The following is a 17,730-nucleotide window of genomic DNA, read 5'->3' as shown; positions in this document are numbered from 1 at the left end:
TTGAGTGCACATGTTACATATTCTTACTTTGAACAAAGCATAAATACAAGAGATGTAACTCTGAAATCTGGGAAATTATTTCAGTGGCTCTTCCTCAAGAAAAAGACGTTACTGAGGTTTCCGTGCAATAATTCTTATCTTCTTGGTAGTGCTGGATTTTTTTGGTGTAGCTGTTTTCGATGGCACTAACAATGATCCATTTCCCTGGYGAATTTTGATGATTATCTTAGCATCTGGTTAAACCATGCAGGAGAGGAACAAAACAAATATAATGTCTATAAAAAGCTTGAAATTGCTTTAMTTCTGACAGTAGAATGAAAACAAAGGTTACGTACATCAGAATCTTTTTCCTGATGTTTTGAGAAGATGACCTAATGGTAAATAGAATGATTTATTTTGAACAGTGAGTGAACTTGATGAGCTGTTTCAAAACATTCTCTTTGGAAAAAATACGCGGTTTTTCTAAGGACAGAGGTTTTGGCAGTTTGGTGAAGTGAAGTTACAAGGATTGGCTCTGTGTACACAAACTAAGAAAAACTTTTGTAAAGTATTCAGTGTTCACTTCACAGTGAGAACTATGACATTTAACTTTTTAGCAGTTTAAAAGTTTCAGAGGAAACATAGTTTTATATGGAATGTACAAGTAGAGACATAATATTAACAAATCATGGTCATGTCAGGACTAAATCCCCACCATATCTTCCCATTCCAGATAGGAAGATTAAATCAGAACCTAAATTTTGAAAATGTCCTCATCTGTGTTTTTAGCTATATAAACAACATGTTTTTGCACAACTCAGAAATGCTAGATATTCAAAATCTACAGCCAGCTTCCACAGCTTGAAAGTCTTTCTCTGAAGTGATTGTGAAGTTAGGAATGAAAGGGATCCATGACAGCTTGGTCAAGAATGACCCATTTACCTGGCCAGTGTTATCTCATTTGAACCAATCAAGACTGGRCACTCTACAGGCTATGGTATAACCACATCTAGTCGGTGGAAAAGGCAAGGCAGCAAAGAATGCAGAGTTCCACATTCCTCTGTCTCCCAGGATCCAATTTCCTGCCTTGTCAAGGACCAGGAACCCTTAGGATGCCATCTCCTATCTTCAAGCCACATGTCAGACTTACCAGAGTTTTCTGATGTTAYATGTTCAAGAAAAACATCTAATAGGGAAGCTGGCTTTGTAGTTATCTTGCCTGTTCTTAAGGTCTCCAGCAAGAAATTCTCCAGTCTTTATTTTTTATTTTGTTATCTGTAAACTAAATTAATCTCTCATTCAAAAATAAATTCCATTTCCCACCCCATTTTCTTAAAGCAATATCTATGAGACAAATTTTACTTTCTCTTTGGAAATTTTTTCTTGCCTTACCCAAATGTGATAGGGAGAAAGGGGGAAATAATTCATGTTGCGATTTGTGCCATGGTCTGTCTATCAAAGTTCCTTGGGAACTCTTTAAACTAGTATAATCTTGCCTCCCTCCACTCAGGAATCACTAAAGGAGATTTACAAAAAGCAGAGGCATGAAAGCACATTCTTCCCTATGCCTACTTTTTTTCCTGTGCAAAGGTGGTTTTATGTGCTGATTTTGTTCCTACTGTGCAATGAATTCTTCCACACATTGGGATATTTTTGCTTTGTGGATCTTTTTGTGTTACCCAGCACTTCAACAATGCTATTGTTTCTCTAGTTGCTAGTAATTCAGCCTGATAAGGGGCAAACTCTGGACCTCTGGAATTGAATGGATCTCTTTGGATCCTGAAGTTGGGTGCTGTGTTGTCCTTGAGAGGAGCTTGTTAAATGTAAATGGCAATGTAAGCGGTGTATGGAATCTTTTATGGCACCTGAGCCTGTCTCTGAGMCAGAATAATGGGGATGCCTGAAGTTTCGGCCCTTTTATGTGGGAGCCTGAATTTGGGAATSTCCTCTAACCAAGGAGTTTGAAACCTCTTACTGGCTGGGTTACCCTTGTTTTTTCTCCTGGTTCCTGTTCAGCCCTTGCACTGGAGTATTTATGTGAAGAATACCAGAGTACTTCCATGATTTTTATCTGACTATTCAGACCAAATCTTTGGTGGGCATGAGATCAGCCCAGTCTCATCACACCTCATCCCAAATATGTATCCATAACAGGGATACACTCATTTCCTTCAATGCTGTTAAACATTATAAAGAACTAGAACTGGTTTTGATTGAGGTAAGAAGCACAGTTTGAAAGACCAAGATTTTTGAGGATTTTAAAAATTACTTGTGAATAACAGTGATTGGAACTAYGGATATAGCTGTAGGGATCAAGCAAGTAGGTGTTCATAAAATGTTCCTTTAAATGGATTTTGTTTCCACAGTACAATGGAATGACACATTAAACTTGGAGTGATTTATTTTAAGTAACAATCTTGAGGGAGAGATTGTTTTGTTTTATTTTTTCATGTAAGGAAGGGTTTGAATTGATTTCTCAGGAAAAATTTCAGCTCACATGGAAATGTTTTCTTAAGTTATGCTACACTAGAATTTTTTTCCTAATCATGGAAAGCTGTGTCAAAATTTTGTAAGAAAATTCCAGGGTATGAATATTTTTAAAATAGCTTTCGTAATACTGCCTGGTCACAGTTCCTTTACAAGTAGACAGAGTCCAAGGAGCTATTCCTGTTTCCAAAATAGTTTGCCTTCAACCACCCAGCCTGTATAATTTGATAGAATTAGCGACTGTATGTCAAAATCTTCGGGAGCTTTGTTCAAAATTGGCATAGTATAGCTAATTAAAATTTTCCTTCCCACCTTTTAGTTTTAAAGATTCAGCATCAAAAATATTTGGAAATCATTAACTTTAGTTTGCCCTTTAACTTGCTTTCTTTTGTCTTGAAAGCTCATTCCTTTTACTAAAGCATCTGAATGCCTAGRAGGACAACCGTGACCTTTAAAGTGAAGAAAGAGAGATTACTGYACTTAGCTTGTTGTGATTTTGGTTTTTGTTGTCTTTTTTTTTTAAAGGCCATTCAGAACATCAGTGTAGGTATTTTTTTTTCAAAGTAAATGTGCACTTAAACCACTTCAGATAATACCGAAATGTACTTCAAGGAAAATTACCTTCTCTACTATGTCCCTAGAATTTAGATTATTGCCCTGGAACAAATTACACAGTTACCTTCTCTGAAAACTTGTTTTTCRTTTTTAAATATACTCTTCTTTTAGATAAACAATCAAAGGTAGACATWTTAGCAATGTGTTTTCCTTTTGGTTTGTTTGTGATTTGTTTTTTCTTTCCTTACACAGACTTACTTCATGCACTCTTCCAACCCACATTTTGTTTGTCTTTGGCACGGAGAGACTCTTACATAATTTCTCGAAAATACAGCAGTGTTCAGCTATAGTAGTCCAAAAGGCTACAGCCTGCATTTTTGCAGAGGTTTGGGATGATTGCAGTAGAATGGTCTATTGTTTCTGACAGGGCCTGTTTTTGGAGGGTTCTTAAATGCCTGTTTCTCTGATCCTGACCTCTTATGAAGTTTCTAATAAACAGGACTTTACAAGGGAGTGGGTGACACAAATTTAACTTGTGCCACTTCTCAAACACAGCACTTCAGCTTCTTTGAGGAGAGGAGCTGAAAAAAAGAATGCTGTGTACATACCACAGCTGCCATCCTTCGTTAGTTTCTGTTTACATGGTCAGTAATTGGTATTGTGTATTTTTATGTAATTAGTTATTATTAACCTAAAATAAACTCACACAGTTAATTCCACAAGCATTCACACSAGTGTAAATGAGAAATGGTTCCTGTAGGCCAGTGCATCTGCTGCACTGTGTGTGAGGGGAGAATCCAGCCCACTGAAACAAGAGGCAAACATATTTTAGCGTACTGCTTTTGAATTAATGGATATTCAGCCTCACAGCTGAATTTCAGCTGAATTTACCTTTTTTAGGTAAAGTGCATGACAGCACTTTAGCTCCCAAATGGTTAATTTCCAGTGTTTGGAGTAGGTGTCTCTCTGGCTGCAAATGACTATGAGACAGGCCACTGAACATGCTGCAATATGATCCTGAAGCATTACTCTCCGTTTGTGACTTGTCCTTGTCCTCTCTCAGTCTCTTTTGGGTAGATATGTTTAATTGTATGTTTGCTTACATGTGTAGATACAAGGCTGTAGGAGTAGAGCTGATACATATCTTTGATTTTCCCTAGGAATGGGAGCTCACTTTTTCTGTTGGCTTAGAGCTATCGAGCATTGCCCATGTTGCACAGTGCTGTGGTTGGCAGTGTGAAAACGCTCAAGTTTGTATCAGGAGGTGTGTCTGGGGTTGTACTGGCACCAGCAATTTGGTTGCTGTGCAGAAATGAAGTGGGTCTCTTGTCATGGGTTATCCTGCCTGGATCAAATCCACCTCCTGCTCATTTCCTCTGACAGGGGCCTGGGCTGTAGGCACATGGAGAACAGTCAGGGTGTGAGCTGTGGTCATGTCTTGGAAGAAAAAAAAGCCACCTGCATGCCTGAATCTCCCTAAGGCAGAAAATATCCCCAAAGAGGCCAGAGGAGGTACTCATTGTGTAGTCCCCGTTGAACACCTTTGCTCCTGTGCCATTGCATGATGTCACTGCTGCATTTGGATTGTTCTCCCCTCTCCACCTAACTCATACGGTGGGACTGGAGAGAGGACACACAACCATCTCTTCTTCACCTGTCACTGCTGCTTGTGATCTGGCACTGATTACATTCCAGGCAGATTCAGAGCCTGCCTTTCAAAATGTGGCCATTACAAAAGTAGCAGATACTGACCAACACACTGCTCGTCCAAGCTCTGGTGCACAGAATCTACTCTGAAATGGCATTTGCTTCCCTACTGCACACGTAGTAATGCTTTAACAAGTAATAGATTACAGAATGAAGTTTCTGCTGTCTCCCCTTGGGAATCAACTAGGCAAACAATGATTAGGAAATCTTAGCTGATAATTGTTTAAATGTYTTGTTYCTTAATTTCATCTTTTTCCCTGGGCAATTTTGTATTAACCTAAATAGTTTATTTCATTCCTCAGTGCTTGTRTTTCCCAAGTATTTGTAAACCATTACCAAGTCTTCCTTTCCCACAGGCATTGCTTATCCTAACTGTTGACTGAAAATCAATCCCCCCATCTAATGACTCTGTCACTGTTCTTTGAACTCTTTCCATTTTACATTATCCATCTGGCAACAAAACATCCAAAACTGCACGCAGGCTGCAGATGTGGTAGCTCCACAGCTGCTGAGGCAGGGATCTGTTACAAACCATTGTATGTCAGGATAGCTGTTTCTGGGTCAGTACTCACGCAGTATAAAGTTATTTGTCTCTAGCTTCTCTGCCCAGGACACCTCAGGATAATGAGAGATTTGTAAGATAAATCCACTGAAGTTGTGTGGTTTTTCTTTATCCTATGCCCTGTTAATTCTTCTTTGCTTTTTCTAGATCTGTAATCATATTTCATGCTCTCGTTCTCTTCGGAAATAGAAGGCTTTCCAAGCCTGGATTCTGACTKCTCTCCCCAGTCTGCTGCTGGAGAGTAAAAGCCAGCAGGTTTCTAGGCCAGGCCAGCTAGGATATGTGACAAGGGATGCACTGCTCTGGTTCCCTGCCCTGCCTCTGCAGTGTCCTGGGTTCTGTGGGACTCAAAATTGAATTGTGATGCATGACTGTTGTACAATCTTCTCYAACTCATAGAAAAAAATATGACTAYACACACAGGAATTAAATTTCASCAAAAATATTTCAGTTTTTATTTGTGATATCACAAGTTCACAAAATGTTTTTTCCTTCTTTTCAATTTCACAGGTTATCACTGCTAGCTTATCGCCTTTCTTCTTTGTCATGACTGCCAATGTATTAACAATTTCTTGGTAAGTGCCTACATGAGCTTTTTGCTTTACAGTAAAGATGGATTTTCACACAGTGTTTCATGTGGAAATAYTTTTAAATGTCAAGTTTTATTGCTGCCAGTATTATTTTGCGTGTAAGGAGAACCAGGTGTGCAATGATGGATGCAGTACAGTAATAGARGAGTGTTCTTTCTGCCTCTGTGGGAGATGGTGGACATTTTGGACATTAACCTCACCACAATTCACTCAGCACATTTTACAGTGAGGCAAATGGATGCAATAGGCAAATAAATGACCCATTCAAAGTCATGCTACAATTTATTGGTGGAACTGGAAGTAAAACAAAGGAGTCAAGGTTGGCTGRCATCATCTTTTAAACCAAAAAGCATTTAAAAGCATTCAGGTTTCCCTAATACATTGGACACTGTGAATGAATAAAATTAAAACAAATGATAAGAAGCTTTTTCCAAAGCTGTGTTTGGATTTTGTAATGTGTGGCCACACATTATGAATCACCTATCCTGAATTTTTTAGGTAGTAATAGAARGGATTGGGGTGCAAACTCCTTTGGCCAAAGGCAATGTTTTTAAACTGTGTATAGCACCCAGTGAAAGGGAATCAGAGACCATGGCTGATGCTCCTAAATGTTTCTGCCATGCAAATAATATCTCAATATGGCTTTAGGCCTCTGTCTCTGAGGACAGATTTATTAATGGAAATAAAAACCTTMTTACTTTTGAAAAGCTTTAAGCTTCCTTTTTTCTCTTGATTCATGATTCATTCCGTTTGATTGCCATCCTAAAGATTCAGCTCTGCACTGAATGGAATTAGCATATCCTTTCTTCAGGTGTGATAAGAGCCTTAAGAAAGGAGAGTCTCAGTTCAGATTGCCCCATTTACCTATGTGATGTGAATATGCACCCCTGCATATGTATTTTAGGCACATGTGATCTCAAATGCTAAAGTAATTTGTGTATTTTTTTTAGCTCTAGGAATACATGTGGCCTGTGCATGTCAGACTTAACTAGTATCAGTGCATCTACAACACTCCATCTCTAGGCCATTAACTGGCTGCTCTTCACCATGTTTTACATGTGTTTGTGAAGGTCTGTCATGTGTGTGCTAGGGTAGGTTTTGATTATATGTCTGTATTCACTGACACGTGCACCAAAATTAATGTGTGTCTTTGTTACTATCAGCACACAGACCCACATGGACACATACCACTGCCCTGTGTGGACAAAACTTCTGTAAATTATAAACACAGCTGTATGTTTAAAACAAAATTTGCTTTAGCTTTTGGGCCACTGCTGCGCTGTTTGATTGTCGTAATTCAAAAAGAAAATATTTTTTTTATTTATTTTTTAATTTTAATTCTGTTRGTGCTTGTTCACTGGCAGTGCCTTGGCTTATCAGCAAAGCTCTGGAAATAGTTGTTTAGATGATAACAGCTGCAAAGCACTCATGAGAACATTAATCACTGAGGATTTTACTGTTGCTCCAGTGTAGTCATGGACAATATCATATGTTAATTTTTGAATGATGGGCAAATGCAGTTAGCTGTCACCCCACTATAAACAGAAGCTGGAGGATTTGCCAGATGGTAAATCGGAGGTAAAATCAAGGGTTGGCATTCAGCCATAGTTTTYGCTCTGCTTCATCTTGAAGGTATAACAGTGGTTTCCATTTCCCTAATAATTTGGACTGCATGGGCACATGGATGCCCAAGGTTTCAAATCCTTTGGAAAGGTATTTCTCTCTGATGTAGGACATACAATATTAAAGAACAGTTTAGGTGCAGACATCTTTTTACAGAACAAGGGTGGGCAGTTTACTATCTTTTGTAGATAACTGCCAGTCTAATTTTTGAAATGATATGTCTGAGATAGGTTTATTTTTTAAAGTCTCCGTTAAAAATCTACAAAACAACACACCTATAGAAACAGGAAAATAATTCTAATGCTCTGTTGATTTTAGGTCTTCCATATGTAGTGTTTTGGGTTTTTTTTTTCCTTTAGCATAAAGGATATATTATCCAACCTTAGCTTCCAAAGGAATTCATTATAAGGTRTGTTTATAACTGGTGCTGAAGTAAGACATGGGGGTTAACTCTCTCCAGAAAAAAAGCACTCAGAAGTTATTACCAATTGCAAGTAACCAGATTTAGTGGCTTAGACCTCTTTGAAAAGCTTCCAGCCCTTGCAGCCCTTTGCTCCTTGTTGGAAATTCCACTGCAAAGGTATTCTGTCTCCCCAGTGGATTGTCACAGACYGTTTGTAGCACCTACTTTCCGGGGCTGTTTACTGTGTAATTGTAAGATGGTGTGCTCTTGTTATACAATATTTTTTYCCTCTCGGGAACAAGGGCAATTATGTGGTTTTTAAAACAGCTCACCAAAGCTAAGATTTAAGTGAATGTAATGCTATTAGACCAAAGAGCCTTCAGCTTTACATGCTTTTTTTTTCCAAGAGAGAAAAAAAAAAAGAGTACTCTTAGAAATGAACTTAACAGAAGTTTGTTTTGTTTATAAAGTTCAGTAAGGAGCTTTTCTGTTTCATAAGCTAATTAAGCCATGAGGCTAAGATGAAAGGTCAGTACACTTAGCTTTGCACTGTTATAAAAGGGGAGAAGAGTCGGCATYTTACCATATTCCTGTCAGCTGTGATAGATAACAGAGGACACTTGGGGATTATTAACTATTGCATGGATTGAGTGGGTCGATAGCGTATTTCAGTGAAGGTCTTGGTAAAACCATTCAYCCTGACTTGGAGCCCTGCTCCTAGGCTGAGTCTTGGGGAGCAGCTTTAGTGCCACTGCTGTGCTGTGAGCACAGGAAGGAAGTGCTTGGGCATGTGTCCTTTTTGGCTGGGGCAGCTCCTTGCACCAGGCTCTTCACCAGGGGAGGCAAACATGAATTTCTACTGGCCTCACTATGCCAATGGGATCTCCCCAGGACAAAAGGGTTTTCCTAGATTTCCTTTGTCCCCAAAACCTAGGCTTTACATCTCCTSCTGATGTTGTCAAGTTGCAAGTTTTCAGGACAGGAATTGCAAGAGGGAATCATTAAGCTAATGAGGTTCAAACTCTCTTGTCTTCCTTTCCTATTCTTGCTAGTGTAGGGGTGTGCAGCTATTCTTGTAACTAGGAGCAACCTTGTCTATTTAGATTCTTGTTTGTGCATTTTCACTGAATAACATCAGCCCTAAAACACAGGAAAGGTAGTTTCTGATGAGATCATCTAAATAAGACATTTTGGGTTTCGGCATTTTCTTAGACAAATGAAAAAATCAGTAGAGTTATTGTCCCTAGGTTGAAATGTATTTAGATAAAATAATTTTTTGTATCAAGTAGAGGGACTTGCATGATGCTAAATTTGTGATGTATTTTGTTTACAGCCTTGTGATCGGTGGAGTTGGAGAAGCATTGGTTGTTTACACTGAAAGGACAGGCACATAAAGAGGAACCAGATCTCACCAGCTGGAAAAGAGCTGACTTGCAGCCTAGAGACACTATTGTGAAAAAAACGCAGCAGCAGGAATGAAGAAGTGCAACCAAACATGAGGAAAGGGACCTATTTTTTTTTTTTTTTAATTAAGAAAACCCTCTGCTATTAATAGTGCTGGTAAGGRAGCAGCATAGTTGGCAAAGATGGTAAAGAGCCTTTGCCTCAAAGCACAAGACAAATTATACCAGGTTGACGTGGTAAAGGAATAACTGCACTGTCTCATGCTGATGGCTCTGTGTGAGAGCCACTCAGCAGCTTCTTGCACAGAGAACTAAACTCAGGAAAAGCAGCATTCCCCACTGGATGCCTCTGGTGGTTTTGGTTTTTTTTTTTGTTTGAAGCAGACAGCAGGTCATACCAAACAATGTCCTGCCATAAATTCGGGATCTGGAAGGATGGATTTTGTCTCCAACGGTTCTGTAAGCAGCAAGCTGCCACACACAGGTCTCCAGTCATGTCATCTGARCTGGCACAGGGACTGAGGCCAAGGGGCTTGTGGAGATAATCCCCTTCTGGAACTGTGGCAGTTTGACAGCTTTGCAGAAAGGGAAAATCAGCAATAAATCTCAATATCAGTAGTGATTACTCTTTGTGAWTTTTTTTTCTTTCACATTCTCCAAACTCTGCACATTTTTGTCAGCTGGAGGGGGGTGGAGGGACACATATTGTTCCCAGCAGTGGTTTGTCTCTTGAATTATTGCAAGAGGAAACAAAGAACATGAACCTTGAAAGAATGTCATAAAAAGTGTAAGAAAATTAGTCTCGAGAGTTCTTAAAATAATTTCACTTCTGGTTGCTTAATGGCTTCTAGAAATTAGTCTTGCAATCTCTGTGAAAACAATATTAAAKGATGAGTTTATAAGATTGTGGGAAATGTCTACATGGTAAAAGGAGCTCAATACAACTCTTCAGTGAGGAGAGGGACTTGGCTCCCATGATATGTACAGTGTAGTCCCTTAATCTTMATTTAAATTGTCCAAGTTTCCTTCATAGCCAGTGGAAAGAGGGTTGCCCTCACAGAGATGATCCTTCTTGAATAGACTGTTGTATTAGGAAGTGCATAACTCTGTGTAGACAGAAACTGGTGATTAGTCTAGACAAAATACACATGGTTTCTACAAGGCTGCAGTTACCAGAGGCATATTTGTTTCAATCTAACAGATTTCACTACATGGGCTTGAAAATATGGCTACATTTGAATTTCAAATAAAACACCATCGATTAACAAAGAAGGTAAATTTTACAAATATTTGCAGTCAATATTTATGACTGGGGAATTTTAGATAAAGATCAGTTGGTTTTCAGAAAAAAAAATAAATGCTGTAGTTTAAAAGAGAAGTACTCTGATCTATATTGTACCAAAGCTTATTCCAATTACTTGCAAAAGGTCTCTTTATATGGCCATGTTGTCCGTGTGTGTTGGGTCCCACTCTGGCTTGAGYTGTGAGCCATTTTTTTGCCAGATGGTAGAACTCAGGTTTGGGAAGAGAGGGGGAGAGAGGGACAAGCATGAAAAAATAAATGCTTGAACTTCAGCATTAGTCCTGAAACCAGCATGAGCCACATGGGAAGTTGAGCCATGACACAGCCAGCCATGGATCCTCATGGCATTCCARTCTGTAAATTCAGACAGTGCTGAGAGGGATGGCTGCAGCATTCTGGCTTTCCCCAGACAACTCTCTCTTGCCAGCCAGTTGTGGCAATACAGTGGGATCCTTGCCGTGCCACTGCTGACTTTGAAGTGAATAGTGACCCTAGGAGACCTCATGGAAGAGTCCCTGCGTGATTGCCGAGGTTTTGCAATCATAGCTGGAACCTTTGCTGTGGGAAAAGCTCATCGTGTACCTCTCTTCTTACACAACTTTCAAGGGTAGGCTGCAGTCTGTTTTTTTTTTTTCTTCCTCTATTTTGCCTGTGCTGTTCATAGCAATGCACCAAACCAGAACACCCATTTGCTTTCTTGGTGGTGGTCTCAGTGGAAGAACAGAGGCCAAACCAGCAGCCTCTGGTCAGAGGGCATCTTGGCATGGCTGCAGGAAGTTTGTTTGGCTGCAACAGGCATGCATGCTGTCTGGGCTCTGGGGGAATTCAGTTTCTGCAGACACTGCATTAGTATCTCCCTGCCCAGTAAGGCAAACGCCTTTATATTTAACTTCTGTGTGTTAAACAACATGAGCTGTTTTGCCTCTGCTTGCATTTTTTGGTGCCTTAGTGCACCTTAGTGCTTGCATTTCTGAGACTCTGCTTGAGGTAAGTAAAATAGTGGAGGTTTAAATTGATTGCTACAAARGAAAATCAAAGAACCAGAGTTGAGAGTGGAGTTGGGCTCCTCTGTCAAACACAACTGGGAAGAAGTACCCTCTGAACCAACCCCMCCTACTTCAGGTGAGTGTGACCCCTGCAGACCTCCATGAGGTTCATCAGTCTTGCTGAAAACTCACAGTAGGGTAGGAATAGAGCTCAGTGGCCTTCAAAATCCATCTTTGCACATTTGGAGTTGTCTCAAGGTGCAAGGTTTCCTTCTTGCTCAGGCTGTGTCGGAGGGGACAGCAGAGCCAGACTCCAGTGTGGCATCTGCCTTTGAAGGAATCTTGTGAGCCAAGGGCTGGCACAGCTCTGGTGACAGTGAGCAGGTGACAGTGAGCTGTCGAATGGTCAGCCCTGTGGCTGGGGAAAGGTGGCAGGGAGAGAACCCCTGGAGAACTTCTGGGTTGGAGCAAGTGGTGCTTCAGGGTTGGTAAAGTGATCTTCAAAGCAGGAAACCTCCAAAGTTCAAGCTTAAAATGGCTCTTGCAAGACTAGTGAACAGTTGTGTTAAGTAATTTAGAGCAGGAATATGCAACAGTAGACCTTTCATATCAAACTGACCTTTTTTCCAGTCAGTCAAAAATACAAAGTGCCGAACACACAGCTCTGAGGAAGGAGGAGCTCCTTCATGTTGCAGGGAAGCGACGGCACCAATTAATGCCTGAATGCAAAGCGGTGGGCCTGTAGCTCAGCTGATACAAAAACCTCCAGATTTATTGGTATCCATCATTTAAAGAATTTACTGTTCTGGGGTTGCCAACACATGAGACTAAATTTTCTCTAGAGAGAAAAATTGGAGTGTGCTCGTCTTTCTGAGATGCAGCAGGTAACAGAGGCTGTCCCATCATACCCYTTCCACATCTGCTAAGTTTGATCAAACCACTCGACAGAAATGGYCCTGAATCATGTAGTACCTTTTTTATCCCACCTTGCTTACACTTACTTTCCAAATGTCCTTTTTATTTTTTCTTACAAAGTAATTGGGACAAGGCTTGTATTATCTACTGCAGTGGCATGACTCATGCATGTGGCTGGCCTTCATCATAAAGAAGTTCTGCTTAAAGCCAAATACCATCAAAAGAAGACTTGGAAGCTGCTGGATGTGGACTACAAGTGGATTAYAAAAATGCAGGCAACGGGGATTCTGTTTTGAAACAATCTTCTGGATCTGGCAGCTGTAATATAGCTTCCAGCAGAAAATGTTATTAAATGAATTAAATGAACCTGATGCTTAACACTGAACTGATTCTGTTGTTGCTTGTTGCTGCRTTGTGTTGGCAGAGAATCTACACCAGTCTTTCAAAACTGAAACTGAAAATCTGCAAAGCAAGTGATCTTAGCAAAAAGCAATAGGATTTAGATAGCATTTAAATTTAAATAGAATTTAATTTTTTTTTAAATAAGCATTGGACCCATAAAAACATTTTAAAAACATTTTGTAAGGCACAGAATTCTGATTTCCATTACTCTTTTTGACACCTATGTCTAAGGCTGGTGGATGAGTTTATGTGTATCTGTATATATATATATATATATATATATATATATATGTTCCTGTTTCTCATCCTCAAACTAGAATATCTGAAGAATTCAAGAAATGTGATGTCAACACAGTACATGCTTTGAAAAGGATGCTCTATCAAATCTTGTAGGAAAGTTAGCTGCTGGGAGGTGTACTGAGTGCTGAGGAAAGGTTTCCTCCAGCACTGTTTTACCTGTAAGCCAAAGGAGATGGGGGGTTGGAGAAAACTCCATAGCAAATTTGCCTTGCCCAGAGCTGAATGAACAGCTTTCAAACAGATCATCTGCTGCTGTGAATCAGGCAACAGGCTCAGTGTGAGATTTTAATCCTGTTCCAGAGGATAGACACAGGGACAGGCTCATTTGGTTTGAAAAGGAGGCGTGGGTGAGGGGAAGGAGATTGGGGGCAGAAYTGAAAAAAATTGAGGCTGAAATACTTTTGTACAAAGAGATAAAATGGGATGAGATTTGCTTCTAAAAATGTGTTTCTTATTCATAGGTTTGGGAGGGGGGCAGGGTTTCAGGCTTTTCTTTGTGGGTTTGTTGTTTTGCTTTTTTTTTTTTTTTAATTAGAGTGTATTACAAATACATGTCTGTTTAGTCCCAAAAAGGAATTAGAGGAGCCTACGAAGGTTGTGTAACTGTTTCCATATTATTTGGATGCTTTGAGAAGCTTAACCCTTTTTTTTAACTAAAGTGTCATTGGGCAAGCCTTGATTTCTTCAAGAAAATGAACTGCTTTTTCTAATAATGCTGCTAAAAAAGTTGTGCTCACTTCTTGATCACCGAGATGGGGAGTGTACCTTGTCTTTAATATCTGTGATGGGAAGGAGTCACACTACTCTTCTACCTTTTAATAATTGTCTTGGCTTCCAAAATAGGTGACTTAATGGCATGCTGAGTTCTTGATTTGATGGTATACAAAACCTCTTTGAAAACCACACTGGGAGCATGCTTAGTATATTTTGTCTTTTGTTCTGTGGTTAAGATTTGAAAGCACTCAGCCCAGAACTTGTTCAGCTGTGAACTTGCTGCCCATGTGGAGAAAGCTGTACATAAATATCGTGAAATGGGTGTCTCTGTGCTCCTGCCAGGCAAGGGCTGAAATCCCACAGCTGCACTCACAGGCAGGACTGTGGGAGACCCTGCAACTGCTCGAGCTTTTCTGTTCCCTATTTGCCATCAGCAGCCCTGCACATTCTGTGACTCCTGACAAACATCAGTTTGAGAGGGAGGGAAATTTGCACGTTTGTAGGTGAAGCTGGTGAAGAAATGGTTGCTCTACCCTAAGATTCATGTTGGTTCAAGTACCTGAGGGCCAGTACAGCTTGGGAATCAAAGGCAAGACCCATTTTCCTGTAGGAGTTTGATCCCTGTTTACTCCTAAACTTCTGATTTCTGTACCACTACCGATGGGGAAAGCTGGTGCACCAACAGGTTTGTTTATGCTGGAGTTGCAGGCAACCAGTGCCTTGTGATCCCRTGTAAGAACAGCACCTGCCTGGAGCAAGCTGGCTGAATAAAACAACCAGCACAACCCCTTTGGAGCTGATAAGGAGAAGGGTTGGTGCTGTTTGTAGGAAATGGTTATTCAGGTTGAGAAACTGGTCATTAGGCAACAAAGATGGAAAGCAAAGGTGGAAAGCTGGGAATGCTGCTTGCCATGCATAAGCACAGAAGGAGTATCGCTGACACCAGTCAGACTAACAAGGGGGTTGGAGTTTCTGCTGAGAGGACTGTGGTTCAGGCATGACAATTTTATTAAGCAGAAATGTTTTGGCAATTTGCAGATGCCCGCTGTAAGAACTGTGTGGCTGTTCAAATCGCAAAATATTCATTGACTGAGGTGGGAAATGCCTCAAGGAAAGTATTTCTCAGATCTTCCTTTCAAAGCTGTGGACACCAAGCTAGTCTGGCTAATCATCCCCTCTAGCCCTGGCTAGAGAGGGGAACCAAAAGGGATTTCTGCTGTTTCTCTGTCGCGCTCCTTCTGGGACACCAAGGGATGAGCTTTGGCATCAAACAACGCATGGAAAACATCTCTTAAGGAGTCACTGCTCCCTTACTGATTGCCTAGAAATCAGTCTGCTCTTTGCCTTCTCAGGGAAGGGGTCCCTGTGGCAGTTACCAAGGTCACAAGTCAGCAAATTAAGTTCCCTTAGGTTTGAGCAGACAGGAGAAATTTTAATTGAGACCCTTCATGCCCATAAGTCTGCAACCCTGTGGGCAGTCCAACACCTGGGAAAAGATTATCAGCACAGCGCCGAAGATGCTCAGCGTGATCAACCCTTACAGTGAGTTTCTTCTTTTCAGCTGAATGACAGAAGTGACAACCCCATTTCAGTGTTGGTGGAGATCAAGCTGGAGGTAACACTGTTCAGTGACACTGCAGGCATTGCCCTGGATCTCGCCTGCCAGAATTGAACAACCCGCTTTACTYGTGCAGGAAGCTTCAGCAGTCAGCAGAGAACATCCCCACAGCTGTGGTGTAAGACACACAATAAATTTTARCAGGCAGAAGCAAACAACATCCAAGTTCTTCTCTTTGCCATTCTGCTCCCGGCTGTCCCACAGCCAAAGCCTGAGATCTGCAAATCACTCCCACAATGGCCACTCAGAAAACACAGTTGAACTTTCTTTCAAACATTATGTTCCTTCGGGGTGAAGTTAATTGTTTTCCCTCATTCAATGTCTCCAGTTGTGGTCAAAGAATTAGGATGTAGGATAGACACAGAAGCTAAAAATTTCAGCAAGACAGTTTTTATTTCTTTATTATAATTGTCTGTTCATACTGTCTTCAGCATGGGTGCTCCTTGGGCTTATTATTGATGATGAATAAGAACAGACTGTGCACAGATTAACACAGATGGTTGTAGCCTCAAGATTTGATGAGCTGTAACCAAAGAAAATAAATCTCTACTTTGAGGGAGAGCCTTACACAACAGAATTTCATGTGGCTCAGCTGTATTCAAAGTGGAATATTAAAATTGCTGAGCAAAGAGTTGAATGGCTCCTGTTGTGAATAGCCATCTGTATGGGTAAGTTGCTTGCCGCAGTCTCTCAGATGGAAAGAACTCGACTATATTGTTTCCTTTTGGGTTAAAATAAACAAACAAACCCATAAAACAAACCCTCTGTGATTCAGAAATGTTTGGAGAGAAGCTCTGTAGTTCACCAGAGCAAATGTTGAATTGCAAAGGCAGTGCCACTGAAAATTTTGACAGGGGAACCCTTAACCTCCTTCTACAGAAATTGGTGTAAAATCTAGGGAATAATTTACCCTTTCCCTTCAAAATCCTTCTCATGTTTTTTTTCTCTTCTTGTTTCTGAAAACATGACACAGAGGCACCATTCTGGTGCAAACCCCTCTTTGAAACCATGGAAAAGTCAGTTTTAAAGGAGTATATGCAGTGGAAAACAGCTGAGATGATTGTGTAACCTCTTGCTGCCAGCATTTGGGGCCTCAACAGATCATGGGAAAACAGGGAACGTTTTCCAGACTGAAGGTAACTCGGTGTTCTTCACCGTGAGCTAATAAGGCACATCTTTTTAACTGATGCAAATGAAATCTGCTGTATCAATCATGTTCCTCTCTTCACTTGGTATGGGCTTCAGGCTAGATACAGCTCCTGTAAACAGATGGCTGTGCTGACAGGAATGTCTTAGGCTGTGATTTCAGCCAGGAGGAGGAAAACAATGGAATATCACGTTGCACCAACCTCTCAGTCCATGCAATAGTTTCTTCCAAAGGTAAAGACTGGAAAGGTTTTGCAAGTGTTTGTGTTTCTTGGGAAAAGGATAGAAGRGAACATGCTCTTAAAGAGCCCATGTCTTTCATGTTGGTCTCTCTGAGWGACTTCATGAGCTCACTTCATGACAAATTCTTTCATGGGATGGAAATTTGGCTCTCTTGCCTTAATAGGAAGGTACCAAGTAGCCCAAAATACTTCTGATCACTCCAAAAATATGTTCCYGCTATAGAATTCTATAATAATTTCCCATGTAACAGTTTAAAAACAAACTATAAGGCAAGACCGTGACATGAGATTTCAGCTAGAACATTCTTTAGGGTTTTGGAATTGGGGGGGTAAGGTGGGAGGGAGCTGGGGGGAAGGGTTTGGGTGTAGAGTGCATTAAGTTTCCATGCCATCATACTGGTTTCGCTGCCTCCTGTATTCTATAGTAGTCTTATATAAATAGCCATAATTACAGTTATATTTTTACTTTATTGCTGTGCTCTTAACTAAAAAAAAAAATCATATGAGGACAGTATTGATATTATATCAATCAGTGGGTTTTAAAGCAGCAATTCTGCTTGGTTTCACAGCTTTTAATGTATTTATTTTTCCCTCCAGGAATCCCATTGCTAGGCTCTAAGCTTGGTTGGGATTTGGAGTCTGTTCATGATTCACTGGTTTCTGCTCTGTGGACAGCAGCAACCCCGGTGGAGATGGTTTTTCCACGTGCCTTGATGGGCTCCTCCAGTGTCTGATGGGTTTTCAGTAAAGCTGACTTCTCAAAGGTGTTTATTCTAATGAAACTGCAGGATGATG

At 40.5% G+C, this 17,730-nt stretch overlaps 1 protein-coding gene across 2 annotated transcripts in view; it reads left to right on the top strand.

Annotated features, from left to right (window-relative positions):
- The window catches only part of TMEM241 (transmembrane protein 241), a 55,040-nt gene extending 45,113 nt beyond the window's left edge, over positions 1 to 9,927 (top strand). For both annotated transcript variants that reach the window (XM_057364941.1, XM_057364940.1), the window contains exons 14-15: positions 5,801 to 5,865; positions 9,240 to 9,927. In XM_057364941.1, the coding sequence (XP_057220924.1) occupies positions 5,801 to 5,865; positions 9,240 to 9,300 (126 nt within the window). In that variant the 3' untranslated portion in view covers positions 9,301 to 9,927. The remainder of the gene's footprint in view (positions 1 to 5,800; positions 5,866 to 9,239) is intronic.
- The last annotated feature ends 7,803 nt before the right edge of the window (positions 9,928 to 17,730 follow it).

The sequence above is a fragment of the Malurus melanocephalus genome, unplaced genomic scaffold, assembly GCF_030028575.1.
Source record: "Malurus melanocephalus ecotype Western Australia unplaced genomic scaffold, MMel_1.1 scaffold_44, whole genome shotgun sequence".
In the NCBI taxonomy this organism is placed as follows: Eukaryota; Metazoa; Chordata; class Aves; order Passeriformes; family Maluridae; genus Malurus; species Malurus melanocephalus.
This window is presented reverse-complemented; position numbering and strand designations above follow the sequence as displayed.